The sequence below is a fragment of the Vipera berus genome (genome assembly GCF_964194415.1).
Source record: "Vipera berus genome assembly, chromosome: Z".
Lineage (NCBI taxonomy): Eukaryota > Metazoa > Chordata > Lepidosauria > Squamata > Viperidae > Vipera > Vipera berus.
In genome coordinates this window covers 80133330-80151850 of record NC_138205.1, presented here as the reverse complement: position 1 = coordinate 80151850, position 18521 = coordinate 80133330, and the positions used below count along the sequence as shown (strand labels likewise).

The 18521-nt window shown below is 43.2% G+C and overlaps 1 protein-coding gene across 1 annotated transcript in view; it reads right to left on the bottom strand.

Moving 5' to 3' along the window:
• The window catches only part of CPNE4 (copine 4), a 236256-nt gene that overhangs the window by 51632 nt on the left and 166103 nt on the right, over window positions 1-18521 (bottom strand). Inside the window, exon 7 of the mRNA XM_081343255.1 lies at window positions 15578-15667. Within this exon, the coding sequence (XP_081199381.1) occupies window positions 15578-15667 (90 nt within the window). The remainder of the gene's footprint in view (window positions 1-15577; window positions 15668-18521) is intronic.

The window sequence follows — 18521 nt, the reverse complement described above, 5'->3', positions numbered from 1 at the left end:
TTCTACATCATAACAAAAGTGACGTATGCAAGATTGCTGCATTTGCAAACATTATGAGACCTTCTCTCAAATAGTAAAGCTGCTAAACTGTCTCCTCAGTTTTCAGAATAATTATTTTCTCTTTTGTATCTTGCTCAGGTTACTAGTGATTTATCTCTTAAAATCCTTTTTTGTATATTGTATATTTTCTATGGTTCTTATTCAGTAGGCACCTGATAACTCAAACACTAAATTCTGAATGAGGAATTGTATCGTTCATCATAATGAGTCAGATCCTAACCAGGAACATTGAGTCTGATATCATGAACACTATTCTAGGGATGAACTAGTAGAGGACCTTGAATCATGAATCACTGCCTGATGGACAGAGTAAGACTTGAAAGATACTGACTGAAAGCACAAATACAGTACTTGACAAGTTAAATTGTGATTGCCCAAGATTCCTCAATCTTCTTTATCCATTGTTTGAGACAAATCAAATCAGACAGACAGATCACCAGTAGTGCTACCAGTACTATAACAACTCCCAATAGAATTTAGCTTTATTAGAGAGAATTCTCATTGCGGAGACAGGACTCAAATATTGTCTAGTTTTATGTTCCTTTAATGGACTGGAATGACTGTTCTCAGAATTCTAAGGACATTTCCAAATTCCCAGCCAATCCTACAGAATTCCAGGGGAGCTGATGTTTTTTTAAACTCTTTTTTTCTATAACAGAAGTAGTAAAAAATGTAAGTGGGAAGCGCAAATAAATCTGTATCCATCTCTAAGCCCCACAATTCCTTATGCAATAAACTGAGAGTTTATATGTTGGCAGTGGATATGAATGAAGCCACTTGGATGGGTGAAAAGACAAAAGAGGTGGGTAGGTAGGCTAATAGTTTTCTTGCAAACATATTCAGATCACATATGATAGTAAGTGGTGCTTTCTTTATTCATAGTTTACCACAATTGGGTAAACTGTCCTAATACATTTAATCCAGACCAAATTATATAAATTAGCATGATTTGTGAGCCTCTTTGTGTGCGCCCACCAGGATTTTCTGGTAAAGGAACAGATTGTTCTTGACAGAGATTTAGATTGATTACGTACAGGAGGCTTGCAAGAAAAAGTTGTAGTTTATCTAGCTTTGCTTAATCTTTCTTGCTGGCTTATTTTCTCCTGTTTCTTAACAGACAGATATGGTTGTTCAGTAGAAGTGCTTCATGATGGATTGAATTTCTTACATTTAACTGAGTTTCTATAGGTTTTTTCTTCCTCAAATGGGTACTACTTCTCTTTTGGAAGAGTGCTCAATCAAGCTTTCAAAATTCCTCATGAGATTTGTGGGCAGACAATTTGGATGAATGTTTTCTCCAACCGAAGAATAACTGGTCTAGCAATTTTTCAAAATCAACACCATGGTAACAAACATCATTATTAAAATGATCCTTGAGAAGAATTCTTTCAAGAGACATTCCCTTGGGATTTACTTGAAGCCTCGGAAGCCAGAAAGACAGGAGACCACTTGAGAGATTATTGTAATATGAAAGATAGGACAGTTATGTATTCTGTTTGATCCTCCCATAACAATCTCAAGGACAGATGTATCCCTTCCCATATATCATAATATCTTTGAAGGTTTCTTCTCCCTTGAAATAGTTTCTTCACCAAATTGAAGGAGAACTCAAACAAAAGAATTCAGGATAATTATTTTTTGTTATTAGTTCATGGAAACCATACAACACTGAAGTTATACAATGAAAGCAGAATAGCTGCACAAAGATTTGAATCCAGGTCTGGATGGGTTGTCTTCTAAACCGAGTGCCATCATGCTATCCCATAAAGCATTATGTGTCACCATAGTTCCCTGAGTGATATTGGTTCCCAGACCTCTAAGAAGCAGAACTGTCACTATCATTTAATTGGTATGTAATCTTTTCTAAAAGGTCTGTGCAGCCATAGATTTTAATTTAAGTTTTCCAAGGAACTTTTCAGTATTAACTGTCATACCAGATAAAAGAAATTCAGCCAAAAAAGTGATTTTGACAAAACCATTGATAACAGACATATGGAAGATAAATCTAATAGTAAAAAGAACCAAGGAACAGGAAGGTTAATGGCATGTTGGGAGGAAAAGAAGCTTAGAGGCTTGGCCTTAAAAGAATCATTGTCAGAACTTGTTTAAAACTCGATGAAAATAGACTGAAATGGCAAAGAGTTGCTCAAGTAAAATGCAGAGGGTTTAAGTCATGAGTATATATATATATATATATATATATATATATATATATATATATATATATATATATATATATATATATATATATATATATATATATATATATATATATATATATATATATATATATAAAATTAATGATTCATTACTTCTATCTCTGACCATGTGTACCATAAGAACAATGAAGGATAAAGATTTGCATTACTAGGTTTCAAATTTCTGGCAAGCATAACTAGGTATCTGGTTGGGCTCACATTGTAGCTGTTTAACGGAAACATTTTCTTTCTTGCTCCTGGTTAGCTGCAGATCTATTGCCTTAAGAGTATCATGTGATCATGCCTAATTTTGTTTTGCCATCAGAATCTTGTGAGATCCCCAGTCTGCTCAATCTAGGGATGAACATCTTAGCTTTGCTTTTTTAAGTTTGTCATTTATATGAAGCTACATTTATTTTTATCTGATTCAGGATGAACTGGAAATTTAAAAGAAAAAACTGTAGGTACAGTTTAGTTATATATATTTCTCCAGAAATGTATAACTGTATTCATCAATATTTACATCTTACAATGATACTTGGTGTAATACTTGGACAATCACAATTACACTTATAGTTAAGAGGGCTATTGGCCATAGAAAACTAGGACATGAAGTAATTTGGCTCTTGATAAAACAGTAAGATAAAACTATTATCTGATATGGCAAACAGTTAAAATATGACCTTATCAGCATGTTCTGAAAAGTCACACTAAGTACTTTTAATTTTCACACATTTCAGATTTCAAAATGACTGAAAGCTGATTTCAGCAATTCAGAGGATCCAATGGGCCAACTGCTTAAAAACCACTATAGCATTTAAAGTATGGTATTTGACATAGTGCAAACCAGAGAGATAATAATCAAGTGAGTTTGTATCAGATTCTGAAAATCCTCAAATTCTAGATGTATTGATTCTTAGTATTCTAATCGTTGCCTACAACTTCCAAATCAAGGACAATTTGTAATGGGCTATACTAGGCTACCACTTACTGATTTTTTCCATGCTGCCAAAAGACAACAGTTGAATCCCAATGAACTAAGAACTAATAATAAATAATAAATATGCACCTTTCTTTGCTAATCTAGCCATGTGGATATGCATCTTACTTCTCCTGTCAATTTGATAGACAAAAAAAAGTCTGCTAATTTGAAATTGCTTGAATAAACATGTAAAATGTTCCTGTTCAATATTTTACAGCATGACATTTCACTCCATCTTTCATCTTTTCTGTGGTAAAAATCACGTAGATCCTCTAGCTATTCAAGTGGATTAAAAGCCTTTTAAAACATGCTTGACAGCAAATAGTAAGTGCTTAATGAAAGTAAAGTTTAAATGAACATGTGACTTCTTGACCCTTCACAGCTCTGGAAGTTAATTTGATCTGCAGAAAAATACTAACTGAAAATTGAAGCAATAAATACCAACTTCGTGGAATATCTCTGGAAAAATATACTTTCAAATGAAATAATTATATAACTATGATTGACTTTAAGCATAATATATTTTTGCTATTGATAATAGGAACAACAATATGTTGGTGGTATAGAACCAAGTATCATACAGAATCACATGCGAGCAGCTTTATTTAAGCAAATCACTGCATTTGAAATAAAAAGCTGTGATCTAGCAGCTGTATTTTATAAATAACTCTTGGTATTAATTATTTTAAAGGATTAAAAAAAGGAAGAGAAACTGTTTCAAGAGCTTCAATCTCTAATATTTAAGCTTTAATCTCTAATTATGGAAGGAAGAAATAGGTTAGCCTATTTAGATATTGAATTGCTACTTTTACATTCTTTACCAGGTAGCTAGGTTGTTCAGGTGAGGATAATTATGCTTTTAATAATTGCAGGTTTGAAATCAAAGTCTTAGTCAAAGGTGACACCTGATACCAACATTTTGCTATTTAATATGCTATTTCTTGAGCATTACAAAGATAACAGCAACGCCCATTTAAATACTACATATGGCAGTCACACCATGACTGATATATGCAGCAAATATTAACGAGATGGGATGCTCAGAAGAGTTCAGCAGGAGAGTATTGGTATGCAAAAAGGCATTAAGGTGTCTGTAGAAGCTGCAATGGGGAACCCACTGAGGGAGACAAGTGTCCTTTACATATCACCCTTTACCTCTTTTTGTTCTCATGCCAATTCCCGAGCTCCCCCTTTTTCTCTGATTGTGTTTCTTTCTGTCAGGAAGTTCAAATGCAAAAAAATGTGAAATATATTTGGAATAAATATATGATAAAAGAAAGCAGGCAAAAGGGGTGGGGAGAAGCCATCATGTTAGGAAATTTGGCACTCAGGTTGGAGTTTGTGTCCTGTGCACTGAAAGGGAGATAGATGTCAATAGTGCCAGGATACAATGTCTGTAAAGATCTGTAGGTTTTCTACAGAAATCCCAAGACATTTTAAATCACAATTGGTCTTGGCAAGATTGCCATAAACCAAGCTGAAAGAAAACTGGACAAAGGGAATTCAATTTTGTTTTGAAATATAAAAAAGAACAGGCTTAGCTGGACTTAAATCATTTTAACAGAAGCCAGCATTGTTATTTCTATATAAAGATGGTATCTTTCTGTTTCAAAGAAGAAACTGATGAAGATGAAGACTTTGTGCACAGCACTGCATGAAAAGGGAGGGACTGTATTAAGCCATGTTGGCTTTTAGGAAGTCAAAAGGAGGGGATGAAAATGTTTCAGAATATCTTTTATTAGATTCCAAGCTCCATTAATTTCAAAAGAGTAGTTCTCTTATTTCAAACTTTTACATTAATTGATATGAACTACTAGCGGGCATTCTTATTCACCAATAGAACAGACAAGGAGTAGAAATGACAGTAAAAATGTATTCTAATGTAATTTAGGAATATACATTCTTAAACTTTAAAAAGCACAAGCTTTCATGTTACATTAAATGTTCTTATTTCAAACATTACAAATGCTCTTTCTTTCTTCCTTCTAGAGATTTTCTCTTTTCTTTTGCAGAGGAAAAGATCCTATAGAATTGACCTTCAGTAGACAGTGGTAATTGAAAATAATTAATAATGCTGACATACAATATTCATATGTACACTAGATGAGCTCTTGCTAATCATAATCATAATTAATTAAAAAAATCTTCACACTAGCTTCATTAAGACATAATACAAAATCATGGTTTTCATTACAAGCCTGTAAGTCCGAAAATGCATTTAATTTGGTTTCTCTCTCTCTTGCTGTAACTTAAGTAAACCGCTATTCTCTGAGTTCAAACATCATGGGAAAATAGTTTAAAATTATATTTTTTAAAAAATTTCCTATGATATGAGGACAATGACAGGATGCTGGGAAATATATAAGCACAAGACATATAGTGTTTTACTCATTTTTCAGGAAATTCTGTATGCCCTTTACACCAGAAATAGTTCAGTTATGTAAAAAGCAAAACCTCCATTGAGTTGTTACTTCAGCACCACACTGGAGTATTTTTGGCAATTTTATGAAAGTGGCTTAGCTTCCCTTTTTCTGGAATTTATTTTCATTAAATAAGTTCAGAATGTACCTTTCCCTCTCTTACAAGGCATGCCAGTTCAGTGTGGTGCTGATTTGAGCTTTGTCTAATTCAGTGTGGTGCTCTTCAGAAAAGTAATGGCTCTTCCATTAAATTAAAAGTGCAGGTCTTATATAGGTAGAAATGGAGGCAGGAGAACTGACTGAGAAAGTTCATCCATTCATCCAGTATATCTAAAGAATACTAAAAACAGAGAACATAGGTATCAATTAGTTGAATAAACAAACACGTATATCAGTTTTATCTGAAATGTAGGATGATCATCTCAGGATGAAGAGTAGACAGAATATTTACTAACACAAAAATCCTGTACAAGCTTCTCCAGCTTGTTAACCTTTGGTTGCTAACTTCAGCTGAAACAAATACCATCTATCTCTCACTCCAACAAACATGTGCTCATGACACATACTGTACCTAGTAAACAATCCCAAACAGGGCTCAGAGAGGCTGGGCTAAAAATTACTGTAAATAAGGTACCTACTGCACTGGCAAAATAAATTCATCTCCAATTACACTGTCATATCTGTACCCACATTTCTGCACCCTTATTCCCTAACACAAGATGTTTTGGTGTTTTAAAAGTGATTAAAAATTAGATAGTGCCATTAGTTATTTCTCCTTAAGATATGGCCCAGGGTGAATAAGGAACCTGTTCTGTTTTAATACAGACAACACTGCCCCGCCATGCTTGCTTTAAAAAGCTATTTAACTTGCTTTTCTGACTAGCATTAGAAATAACATTAGGAAACCCTTCTGACTTCTAAAAAGTCTGCAGTCATAGAGAATGAAGTGTCAATCATTTTGTTTAGTTTCAGGTTTTGGTGCTTGTATTTCATAGCCTCTCTATCGTGACAGGAGGCTATTACTGTTACGTTTTCTAAAATGTATTGGAGCCTTGGGAAAAGATTTCCTTTCAGGTTGAAAGGGAATCCAGTCAGCCCTGCAAGAATCATCCAAGCAGACAGTGTAAAGTTGTGTTGTCTCCCAAAACCTTATTCTGCCACCGATAGTTGTTCATCACTCATATCCTTCACCCTCAGATTGCCATTTCTTAAAAACAGAAAAGACATAGGAGATTCAGAGTAGCGTGTTGCTTTTTGGTTATTTTATAACCTTGATAACTAACTCCTTGTGAACTAAAATGATTAAGGATCACTATTTTTTGAAGTATTTGAAATATTGACTAAAATAATTTTGTATATGTGTATTTATGCATTAAAGTAAAGGTAAAGGTTCCCCCCGCACATGCGTGCTAGTCATTTCCAACTCTAGGGGCCAGTGCTCATCTCCGTTTCAAAGCCGAAGAGCCAGCGCTTGTCCGAGGACGTCTCCGTGGTCATGTGGCCGGCATGACTAGACGCCAAAGGCACACAGAACGCTGTTACCTTCCCAGCATAGTGGTCCCTATTTTTCTACTTGCATTTTTACGTGGTTTTGAACTACTAGGTTGGCAGTTGCATTAAGGGACGCGGTGGCTCAGTGGGTTAGGACACTGAGCTTGTCGATCAGAAGATCGGCAGTTTGGTGGGTCGAATCCCAAGTGCCGCGTAGCAGAGTGAGCGCCTGTTACTCGTCCCAGCTTCTGCCAACCTAGCAGTTCGAAAGCACGTAAAAATGCAAGTAGAAAAATAGGGACCACTATAGTGGGAAGGTAACAGCGTTCCATGCACCTTTGGCATCTAGTCATGCCAGCCACATGACCACGGAGACGTCCTTGGACAAATGCTGGCTCTTCGGCTTTGAAATGGAGATGAGCACTGGCCCCTAGAGTTGGAAACAACTAGCACGCATGTGCGGGGGTACCTTTACCTTTACTATTTATGCATTATATTTTTATGACACAAAGGACATAGATCTTGTGTACACATAAGCACCATCGCTAGAAGAAAATACCCATGAAGAGACGTCTCAGCATTTATTTTCTTTATAAATATATACTGAGTACAAAGGAAAGAGTTAAAAGAGCTAAAAATGTGATATCAATTGTAAACAGCTCATTTGCTACAGCAAGAATGGAAGTGATCCACCCATACATGTGAATGACAAATTATTTAGCCACACATTTTAACATAAACATTGCTTTCCTGAAACAATATGTTAATTAAAATGTAATTATCACAAAAACTGTACAGTATTATTCAGGTTATACAATGAAGTTTTTCAAACAAAACATATGTACAAAAACATATGTATAAACTTGGAAAAAGTGTTCATAAAATTGTGTATACATTTGTGAATGCTTTGTATTAAAAGAGATTGTTTGCAAAATGTATATGAGGAAAAAATGCAGAGCAAATGTATCCCTTCAGGAGAAATAAAGAGCCAATGTGATGGAGCTTTAAGGTGGTAGATACAGAGGAGATGACATTGCAGATGTTTATTAGGTGACTTCAAGACAGTCATCAATTCTCAGTGCAACCTACCTCACAGAGTTGTACTGTAGTTGTCACTAAAAATCAGAAGAAAGAGCCATGCATCTCTCTTTTCATTCATGCAGAAAGAGATATAAACCTCACATGAAATTTAAAAATAGCACACACATCTCTCTTAAAATATAGAGTTATTAGCACAATAAGGTGAAACAGAATAGCAGATAAATCAAATGTTATTGTGGCATTTCCCTGAAGTGTGAATATTTTAAATGAATGGGGATTTAAAATTCTCCTTTCTACCTACCTTTTTCGTGCATACAATACTTTTTCTAAACAAGCTGTTTTGAATTTACCATTTAAATGCTGACTTTATTTATTTTGTGTCCTGCATTGAAAGGATTCCTTGGAAAGCCATATAAAAACATACCTGGCTAATGAATTAATAGTATGCTGACCCCTTGAGTAAGTTAAAGGTGTGTAAGTCTCTTACTTTATTATGTCAGGTCCTTTCTGCCTCTGAGTCAAGAGAAGGAAGAGTTTCATTTATTGTCACACTGAGCTTTAGAGTAGGCCAAATCAGCATGAGTAGCATTTGCCCACTCTAAATGGAAAACACGTCCTCTTTCTTTCTTTTTTTAATCCCATTTATAACCCGCCCTTCTCTGAAGACTCAGGGCAGCTTACAATTTAAAGCACAAATCAATGTGCTTAGCAATAGCCTTCATTCTATGTATATGCCTGCTTATTAGGGCTTTCGCCCCCCCCCCAAGTGGCATTATTACAAAGTCAGCTTATTGCCCCCAACAATCTGGGTCCTCATTTTACCTACCTCGGAAGGATGGAAGGCTGAGTCAACCTTGAGCCTGGTGGGATGCGAACCTGCACTAATTGCAGGCAGCTGGTGTTACTTAAGGAAGCATTAGCCCACTGCTCCACCAAGGCTCTTTCTTCCAAGTTATGACAGAGGATTTTTCTCATGTTGTGCTAAACAGGAGCCTCATCATATCTGTTGTGTATGGTTTTGGGTTACAACATAGCAACAGCGTTACCTATACCACCAGGTGGCGCTGTACCGGGACTGATGCGGATTGGGCTATTTTTTGGCAGGAATACCAGGTTCAAATGGATTGGCCAGGTGAATACCTGGCCAGGTATATATAAGGGCTCAGGTAACCCCAAATCCCAGTTCAGTTCTACCTACAATAAAGAGCTGCTATGCTGCACCCTGTGGCCTGGCGTCTTCCATGCGGTCTAGAACCCACTACACAATAGTGGCGACGAGGATGGGATTCTGCTTCTCTCAGAGCTGAAGTCACTAGGGTCAGAGAAAGAGGCATCTTTCCCCAACTCCTTCACTGAAGCAGATTCCACAGGACCAGACACACCATGGCACAGTTCGGCCAAATTCCGGCGTTCGACATTCGCCATCCCGAGAGATGGGCTTCACACCTGAGCCAGGTCGAAGGGTTCCTACGGGCCAACCGGATCACTGACGACAATAAAAAAGCAGCAGTTCTGACCTGCATGAGCCGGCCAGTGATCCATAATCTGGCCGTCAGGCTGTTCACACCAGAAGCGATCGAGACTGTAAAGTATAAGGACCTCGCAGAGAAGCTAAATGCCTATTTCAAACTGCGAATGTCGGAGCTGGCTTGGGGAGGCCAGTTCAAACAGCGTTTTCAATGGCCGGGGGAGTCAGCCACTGAATTCATTGCAGCCCTGAGAGAGGCCGCTCGCCTGTGCAAATTCAGCAACTTAGAAGAATGGCTTCACGATCACCTGGTATGTGGTCTCCAAGACAAAAAACTACAACAACGCCTATACGCCAGACCCGACATCACGCTCCAAGATGCTCAAGATGAGATCTTAGCTAACGAGGCTGCCGCAGGAGCAGTTCACATGACCCATCATTCCTGACCCAGCAGCCCAGGAGGAGCCGTCCATTGTGGGGAAGCTGCGAATGGCGGGAGCGGTGAAGTCAGTGAGGAGGCAGAGATTGATGTTGTACATCAAAGACAACCGCAGCGCGACAATCAAGGAAATCAGTGGAAGCTAACAATGGCCAGCAAATGCAACAAATGTATCGGCTGCAGTTGCAGAGATTCCACCCCAAAATGTGCTGGATGCTGGGGGAATCATGCGAGAGCGGTGTGCAAATTCCGAGCTGCGAAATGTCGGGCATGCGGCAAGACGAGACACATCGCAGCCGTTTGCCGGAATTGCTCCCGGGACAGCCTGCATGAACTGCAACCAATGGTCACGTTGCCGACAGGTATTAAGACCCCCCAGCACATCACCACCAATTTTTTTGAGACCCAGAGGGCCGTTTCCCATATGGGAATCAAACGGCTGATCACCCCCAAAATTAAACTAGAGGTCCGTTTGCAAGGTGTACCTTGCAAAATGGAGCTCGACTCCGGCTCCATTGTCTCAATAATTTCTTATGAGATGTTTAAAAATGTTTGCGGCTGGAGCAAGCAGTGGCCTCGACTGAGACCTACCAGTTTAAAGTTAACCGATTTCCAACATGCCCCGGTAAAAATTAGGGGGGAGACTACTCTATCGGTGGGTTTTAGGGACTTCTCTGGGCACTTGGATGTTCTTGTGGCCAAGGGCCGGAGGACTAGTTTAGTGGGGTTAGATTGGTTTGAGGCTCTGGGCCTAGGGATCTCGGGAATCCATAGCACCCAGGACAGAAGCCTCGAATCCGTCTGCAAAATGTTTGCAGACGTATTCGATGGAAAATTAGGCAGGTACAACGGGCCCCCCCATTAAATTTAAATTGAACCCAAATGTGCTACCTGTGAGAATTAAACCCCGGAGAGTTCCGTTCGCCCTCAAGCACAAGATTGAGAGCGAATTGGATAAGTTAGTAGAGCAGGAGGTTTTAGAACCGGTAGAAGGGAGACCCCCATTGTCACCCCACTGAAAGCTAATGGGGAAGTGAGAATTTGTGTGGATTATAAGGCTTCGGTAAACCGGGCCCTCAATCCACACGCTTACCCAGTTCCGACATCAGCCACATCCTCTCCTTCTTACAGGGTGGCGCCATCTTTGCAAAGCTAGACCTCTCGCAGGCGTACCAGCAACTCCCGGGTACCAGGGAGACAGCTGACGCTCAGACAATTGTAACACACAGAGGAGCTTTCAGAGTTAACCGTTTACAGTTCGGTGTCTCTGTAGCTCCAGGAATTTTTCAGGAGGTGATGGAGAGGACTCTGAAGGGCATTCCGGGGGTATGCCCTTACTTTGATGATGTCCTCATTGCTGGGGATTCAGAAGAAGTACTGGCTGAAAGGTTACAGGCAGTTTTAAGTAGGTTTCGTGCTGCAGGACTCAAACTTAAGAAGGACAAATGTCAAATTGGGGTTGCATCCACAGAATTTTTGGGGTACAGGATCAATGCCAAGGGAATCCATCCCACTGACTCCAAGGTAAGGGCAATAAAAATGGCCCCCACACCCAAGAACAAAGCAGAGTTGCAAGCTTTTCTGGGCTTGCTGAATTTCTATCATGCATTCTTGCCACACAAAGCAGCCATTGCTGAGCCTTTACACAGACTATTAGACAAGAAAGCTATTTGGACCTGGACCAGGGTTCATGAGCAGAGTTTTCAAGCTCTTAAAGAACTACTATCCAGTAATTCCACTGTCACTCATTTCATAGAGAAAAATCCCATCTGCATTGCGTGTGACGCTTCTCCCTATGGAGTGGGTGCAGTTTTGAGTCATTTAGAAGAGAATGGAGAACAAAAAACCCATTGCCTATTATTCCAGGACACTGTCAATGGCTGAGAGGAATTACGCACAAATCGATAAGGAAGCCTTGGCAATAGTGGCTGGAGTTAAAAAATTCCATGACTATTTGTATGGCAGACAATTCACCATATTCACAGACCACAAGCCCTTGTTAGGGTTGTTCACGACAGACAAGCAAACCCTAGAATGCTCAGGTGGTCCATATTCCTATCCGCGTACAACTGTAAACTAGTGCATAAAACAGGAAAGGATATGGGTCACGCTGATGGACTAAGTAGGCTACCTCTAACACACGCTGAACCCGATCCGGCGCCTGCAGAACAAATACTGGCCATCCAGGAATTACCCGAATGCCCTTTACACACAAAGGACATTGCCACGGAAACAACAGCTGACAGGGTCCTGAGCAGAGTCCTGGCATGGGTGGTCACTGGGTGGCAAGAGAAGAGCCCAGGTCCGGAATTTCAAGCATATTTTATTCGGAGGCATGAGTTGTCTGCCCATAAGGGATGCCTTTTGTGGGGTAGCAGGGTCATCGTCCCTGAAAGACTAAGGGACAGGGTCTTAGATTCATTACATGAAGGGCAATAGTGTATAGTGGTATAGTGAGGATGAAGGCGTTAGCTAGGTTACCTGTGGTGGCCAGGCCTAGACAAGGCCATAAACAAGGCACAGTTGCTATGTATGCCAAAGGTCCAGGCCTGAACTGCCACATGCACCTGTCCACAAATGGGAGGCAACTGCAACATGCGCCTGTCCACAAATGGGAGGCAACACACACTCCATGGTCCAGGATCCACATCGATTACACTGGTCCATTCCAGGGTCAACTATTCCTAGTGGTGGTAGATAGCCATTCCAAATGGTTGGAGGTAGTACCAGTCATTAGCATGACCTCAGCCAGGACAATCCAAGTGCTCAGGGGTCTCTTTGCCACACATGGCCTTCCTGATGTGTTGGTCTCAGATAACGGCCCACAATTCACCTCTGTTGAATTCCAGGATTTCATGAAGGCCAACTTGATTAGGCACATCACATCCGCGCCCTTTCACCCGTCGACCAATGGATTACCAGAACGCATGGTGAGAACAACAAAAGACGCTTTGAAGCACATCAGCAGCAGGGACTGGCATCATAGGTTGGCTCAGTTCCTACTGGCTCAACATTCCACACCTTGCACAGCAACAGGGAAGAGCCCAGCGGAACTGCATTGGGGCAGACGGCTTATCACCAAGCTGGACAGGCTACACCCCGTCAGGGTGGCTGCAGAGACAGTGCAACCCAACCCAACTAGGGAACTAAACACAGGTGAACTGGTCTGGAACTATGGGCTGGGACATGTGTGGATTCCTGGCGTGGTGGTTGACAGAACAGGGTCATTGTCCTACATTGTAGGGGTGGAGGGGGACCGTCAGATCCGACGACACATAGATGAAGTTAGGAGACGGGTTCCTGAAAGGCCACTGGAAAAAAATCAAAAGGAGAGCCATTCCTCGCAACCAACAGACCAACATGAAGAACCTGAACTGGTGGAGAACTTCAGGGACCCAGAACTGTTCCTGGAGAGACTGGGTCAGCACAGACAACAACCGCCTCTGGACGTTCAGGACAATACAGCCACAGGGTCTGACCAAGGGACGAGTCAACACGAGAAGCCCAACCAAGCCATATCCACTGACCCTGCTGTACAAGTCAAAGGGGAAACCCTAAGGCGGTCATCACGGGCAAATAGGCCTCCAGCCTATCTGGCTGACTATGTTAGGTCATGAGGGGGCGGAGGGGCACGGTAGAATTGACGTATAATGGTTAAATTGTACTCAATGTATTTTAGTGTGTAGTTGTTGTGTGAATCATTATTGTTTGTTCTTAAAAGGGAAGGGGTGTTGTGTATGGTTTTGGGTTACAACATAGCAACAGCGTTACCTATACCACCAGGTGGCGCTGTACCGGGACTGATGCGGATTGGGCTATTTTTCGGTGGGAATACCAGGTTCAAATGGATTGGCCAGGTGAATACCTGGCCAGGTATATATAAGGACTCAGGTAACCCCAAATCCCAGTTCAGTTCTACCTACAATAAAGAGCTGCTATGCTGTACCCTGTGGCCTGGCGTCTTCCATGCGGTCTAGAACCCACTACACAATAATATCATATTTGTAAAGGGCTAAACAAATGGGAGAACTACCAGGCAAAGTGTAACTGAATAGTCAATCGTGCTGTGGGCTCAGAACATTCATGAACTTTCCCTCAGAATCTAGAAACAACACAGAAGACAAAACTTTGTAGGTAGCTTATCTAACCAGATTCCTTTTGGAGCAATCTTTGCTGTCACAGGATAGATTCTGCAGCTGGTTTTTAATTTTTTTAAAATTAAAGTATCACTAGTTCTATATCTTGAAAGGAAGTCTATATCACTGTGAAAAAAGAATAATTTGTACTTCTATGCCCTTTTTTTTCTTCACAAGAGATATCAATTTAATACAGATTCTATATGCAGACATGCCTCTTCCCCTATCCATTGGCTGGGCAATGCAAGTCTACTGCCATTTTACCTTGGGTCTTTATGGCAGGCTTCTGAGAATTATGATCTCATGGAAGATAGATCAACATACTTTTATGCTAACTCAAGGACAGGAGGAATGAACTGTGAGAAAGAAACCATAGGCAGCTTTGTAATCCTTTTCCTTTAGTCCAGGAATGGGCAATCTGTGATCCACAATCCCAGTGGACCCAAATTTCCTTTTCTGCACTGGGATCTCTGACTTCCTACCAGTATCTGAAAAACATACAAAACTGTAGGGACTTGGCCATGTTGTCATCAGGAGTCAAGACTGAAGCAAAGGCATTTTATACATACACACCCTAAAATAGACTTAAAACAGTTTTTAAAAAATTAAAGCTCATCTTCCCTCAACACACATAGGCTTCCTCCCAAATATCCTGGGAATACATGAAAACTCCTGGCACCTGCTTATGCATGGCAATCCATCATGTTATCTTCTGTAGCTAATGGACATTAAAAACATGCTCACTTCTAGTATACTCACTACAATGGGTTGGTTCTTCATATATTTAATGCAGGCATTTACCATCTGTCCTAAATAAAGATATGAAAGATTTTGAACTTGAAACATAATCCTAACATAATCCATGGTTATGCGTTCTGGAATTATTTCATACCATTAAATAAGACTTTTCAACTGACAAAAAAAATCAGAGAATGTCAAATAAGTAAGTTGAATCTATAGAACTCACTGACATGAAGAGCAAAGTCATTCACTGAAATCAGATTGAGCTTTAAAATTTGTATTATGCTTCTGTGACCGTATGTTTTAGATGTATTAGCATTTGAGCAGCTTATTTGCAAATCTGATCGATAGCTTAGATTTCTCAATTATTTTGAAATGTTTTGATTCTGTTCGTTTAAGTGGTGCTATTTTGAGAGACCTTCATAATATTATGCAGCATCATTAGGAGAATATAAAGCTGTCAAAAGTTTAATTCAAACTGGCTGAGTATAAATAAGTAAAAAAAATATTCTTTAAAAGTAGCACTAACTTTAATTCTTTTTTAAAGAGAAGGTTTTTTTTAATGCAAATCTATTTATTTCATAGTTCAGAGATCACAAACCTTCAGTCTGCGATCTTGGTCACCGCTGCAAAGAGAATTTACAGACACCTTAAATGCCTTCCAAGCTGGGTTTAAGTTATTCATCACCACCTAGAAGTTAAAGGAAAAGAATAAGCTTATTTCAACCTAAAATGCAAAGCTATAATAATGATTTAAAAATAGTCTTTTATTATAAATACATTTTTAAATTGGCAAGAATAATTAAGCTTTATGAATAATTAAGCATGGTATCTTTGCCTAAACTTTTTGAAATACTTCTTGAAGGTTTTGTACTTGCCAAAGTCAATTGATTTAATCAATACAGAACATGCTTATTAGGAATGTCTTTGACATTTGAGGTTCTTTTTTTTTGCCATTAGGCTCCTTTCCAAAGCCCTTTTTTTTTTTTTTTTTTTTTTTTTTTTTTTTTGCCGGCTCCGAAGATGGCGGACGCGCTGGGGAGAGCTCCGTAGCCCCCAACAGTAAGGCGTCCCCCCAGGAGCCCCCCAGGGACGTCAATGGACCCCTGGGGTGGGGCAAGAATTTCAGGCAAAACAGCTGGGTAACTATGCCGCCCGCTGCCTCCCGGAACAACTGCAGGGGTGCCAGGACACCCCTGCCCCGCCGCCTGGGCCGCTGGCGACCGTTATAACGGAGCCAGCACCCTCCGCCCTGCCTCTGCCGCTGTCAACTGCTGAGCAAGGGCGGCGCCTCCGCCGATCAGCTGTGCGGCGGAGGCCCCGGCGGGAAGGATGGCAGCGGCTGCGGCAACGATTTTTTTCAAGCCCCCAAGCTGGTCGTGGATCCAGGGACGCTGGCAACGGCGATGGCGGTGGCGGCGGGGCGCCTCCAGGCCCCCCCCCCCTGGCCATCGAGGAGGGGCCGGAGGCTCTGCTCTGCCCCGGCCCCCCCACAGGCTCCCGGGCGACGGCGGCGTCTCCAGGTTATCAGCGGAGACGCCGCGGACCAGCTGGACCAGCTGGGTGGCGGAGGCGAAGGCATCGGCGGCGCCGGAGGTGAGAGACCCGCCCCTGGACCACGGCAGCCGTCGCAGCCATCCAGGAGGGGCCGGAGGCTCTGCTCTGCCCCGCCCCCCCCCCACCGGCTCCCGGGCGACGGCGGCACCAGCTGGACCAGCTGGGTGGCGGAGGCGAAGGCATCGGCGGCGCCGGAGGTGAGAGACCCGCCCCTGGACCACGGCAGCCGTCGCAGCCATCCAGGAGGGGCCGGAGGCTCTGCTCTGCCCCGGCCCCCCCCCCACCGGCTCCCGGGCGACGGCGGCGTCTCCAGGTTATCAGCGGAGACGCCGCGGACCAGCTGGACCAGCCGGGTGGCGGAGGCGGAGGCATCGGCGGCGCCGGAGGTGAGAGACCCGCCCCTGGACCACAACAACCCTGGACCACGGCAGCCCTCGCAGCCATACAGGAGGGGCCGAAGGCTCTGCTCTGCCCCTGACCGGCTCCCGGGTGGCGGCGGCATCTTCGGCGGTAAGAGCAGCGGTGCGGCGTCTCGACCACCGTGGGCTGCCCCTGGACGGCGGTGCCTCCGAAAGATGCGCACCAAAGGAGACGCTGGACAATGGAGGCGACGGCCCGACCCACCTCCTCGAAACATCTTGATCGGAGACGGCAACACCAGGGGCATGACACCAGGGTCTCCCGTACCTCTGAGATGCCACGCTCTGGACGGTCCCCAACCAATAGGGGCCATGGAACTGCGGCCGGGAACAACGCCCAGAGGATCAGGGAGGGAACTGTTTGGGGCGGCTGAACCACCGGAGCTGACGCCAATTAATGGATCCCTCCATCCTGCCTTCTGCCCATTCTCACCCATCTTTGCCCATTCTCTCCCCACAGGACATAACGGGCCTGGGTGCTAGCCACGGTGGCAGAGTGGCTGGGCCATACACCTGCTACCCCATAGTGGTGAGAGCTCTATGGGGTATGCCTCACCCAGAGTACGTTCTGGACCACCTCCGGAAGCAGAGACACAACCCATCGTGAGAGGATGAGGAGTGGCCTGCTTCTGGGGGTTCGCCCGGCCAAGTGGCAGTGGCAGGGCGACGATCCAGATACGCACCTACCCGGCTCGACCCTCCTGCAAATTCACCATCCAGGGGACAGCCTTCCCGGAACCACCTGTGACTATGCCCGTTCAATACTCTAGCATAGCACTGCACGCCCTCAGGGGTTCCCCACTCTCCTGGGTGCGACCCGCCTTCATCACATCCAATCTTGATGACGGGCCCAACCACTGGGCCTCTGAGAGATGGCCGGGCAGGGTCAGGGGCCTCCAGCACATTCCCATCAAGAGGCCCCTGATTAAGTTCTTAGCTAAGTTTTTTGTGGGGTTAGGGAGGGGGGAGGGAGGAGACTATGGTTGCGCGGGAAAGGCACACCTTCCAGCCACCATAACGCATGCCAGGCCCACGGCCGTTCGCGACGGCGTACAACGAGGGCCAGTCGCCGATAACACCCAGTGGCGTACTGACGAACGTCCCATCCCTAGGATGGTGGGGAATGGCAGAAGGTGCACAGACAGAGGGCCGTATCGTCACCGGGAGTGTCATCTCCGCTCTGTAAAGGCGGTGAGACGCTCCGACCCTCTGTTCTCCCCCGGAGGACCCGGGAGCAAAGGTGCGCACCCTCCCATGCTGAGGCTGGTCTACCTGAATGCAAGGTCCGCAGCCAACAAAGCTCACCTCATTCGTGACCTATTGGAGAGTGAGCATGCGGACCTGGCCTGCATCACGGAAACCTGGCTGGGCCCAGAGGGGGGTGTTCCTCTGGTTGACCTCTGCCCGCCAGGTTTCCAGGTACTGCACCAGCCCCGGGCTCATGGGAGGGGCGGGGGAGTGGCAGTTATCATCAGGGAATCCCTTAGCCCGCGAGAGACCACCGTCCCTCAGATGGTCGGGTGTGAGTCTCTCCTACTGAGATTCGGCCCAGGGGCGCAGCTGGGTCTG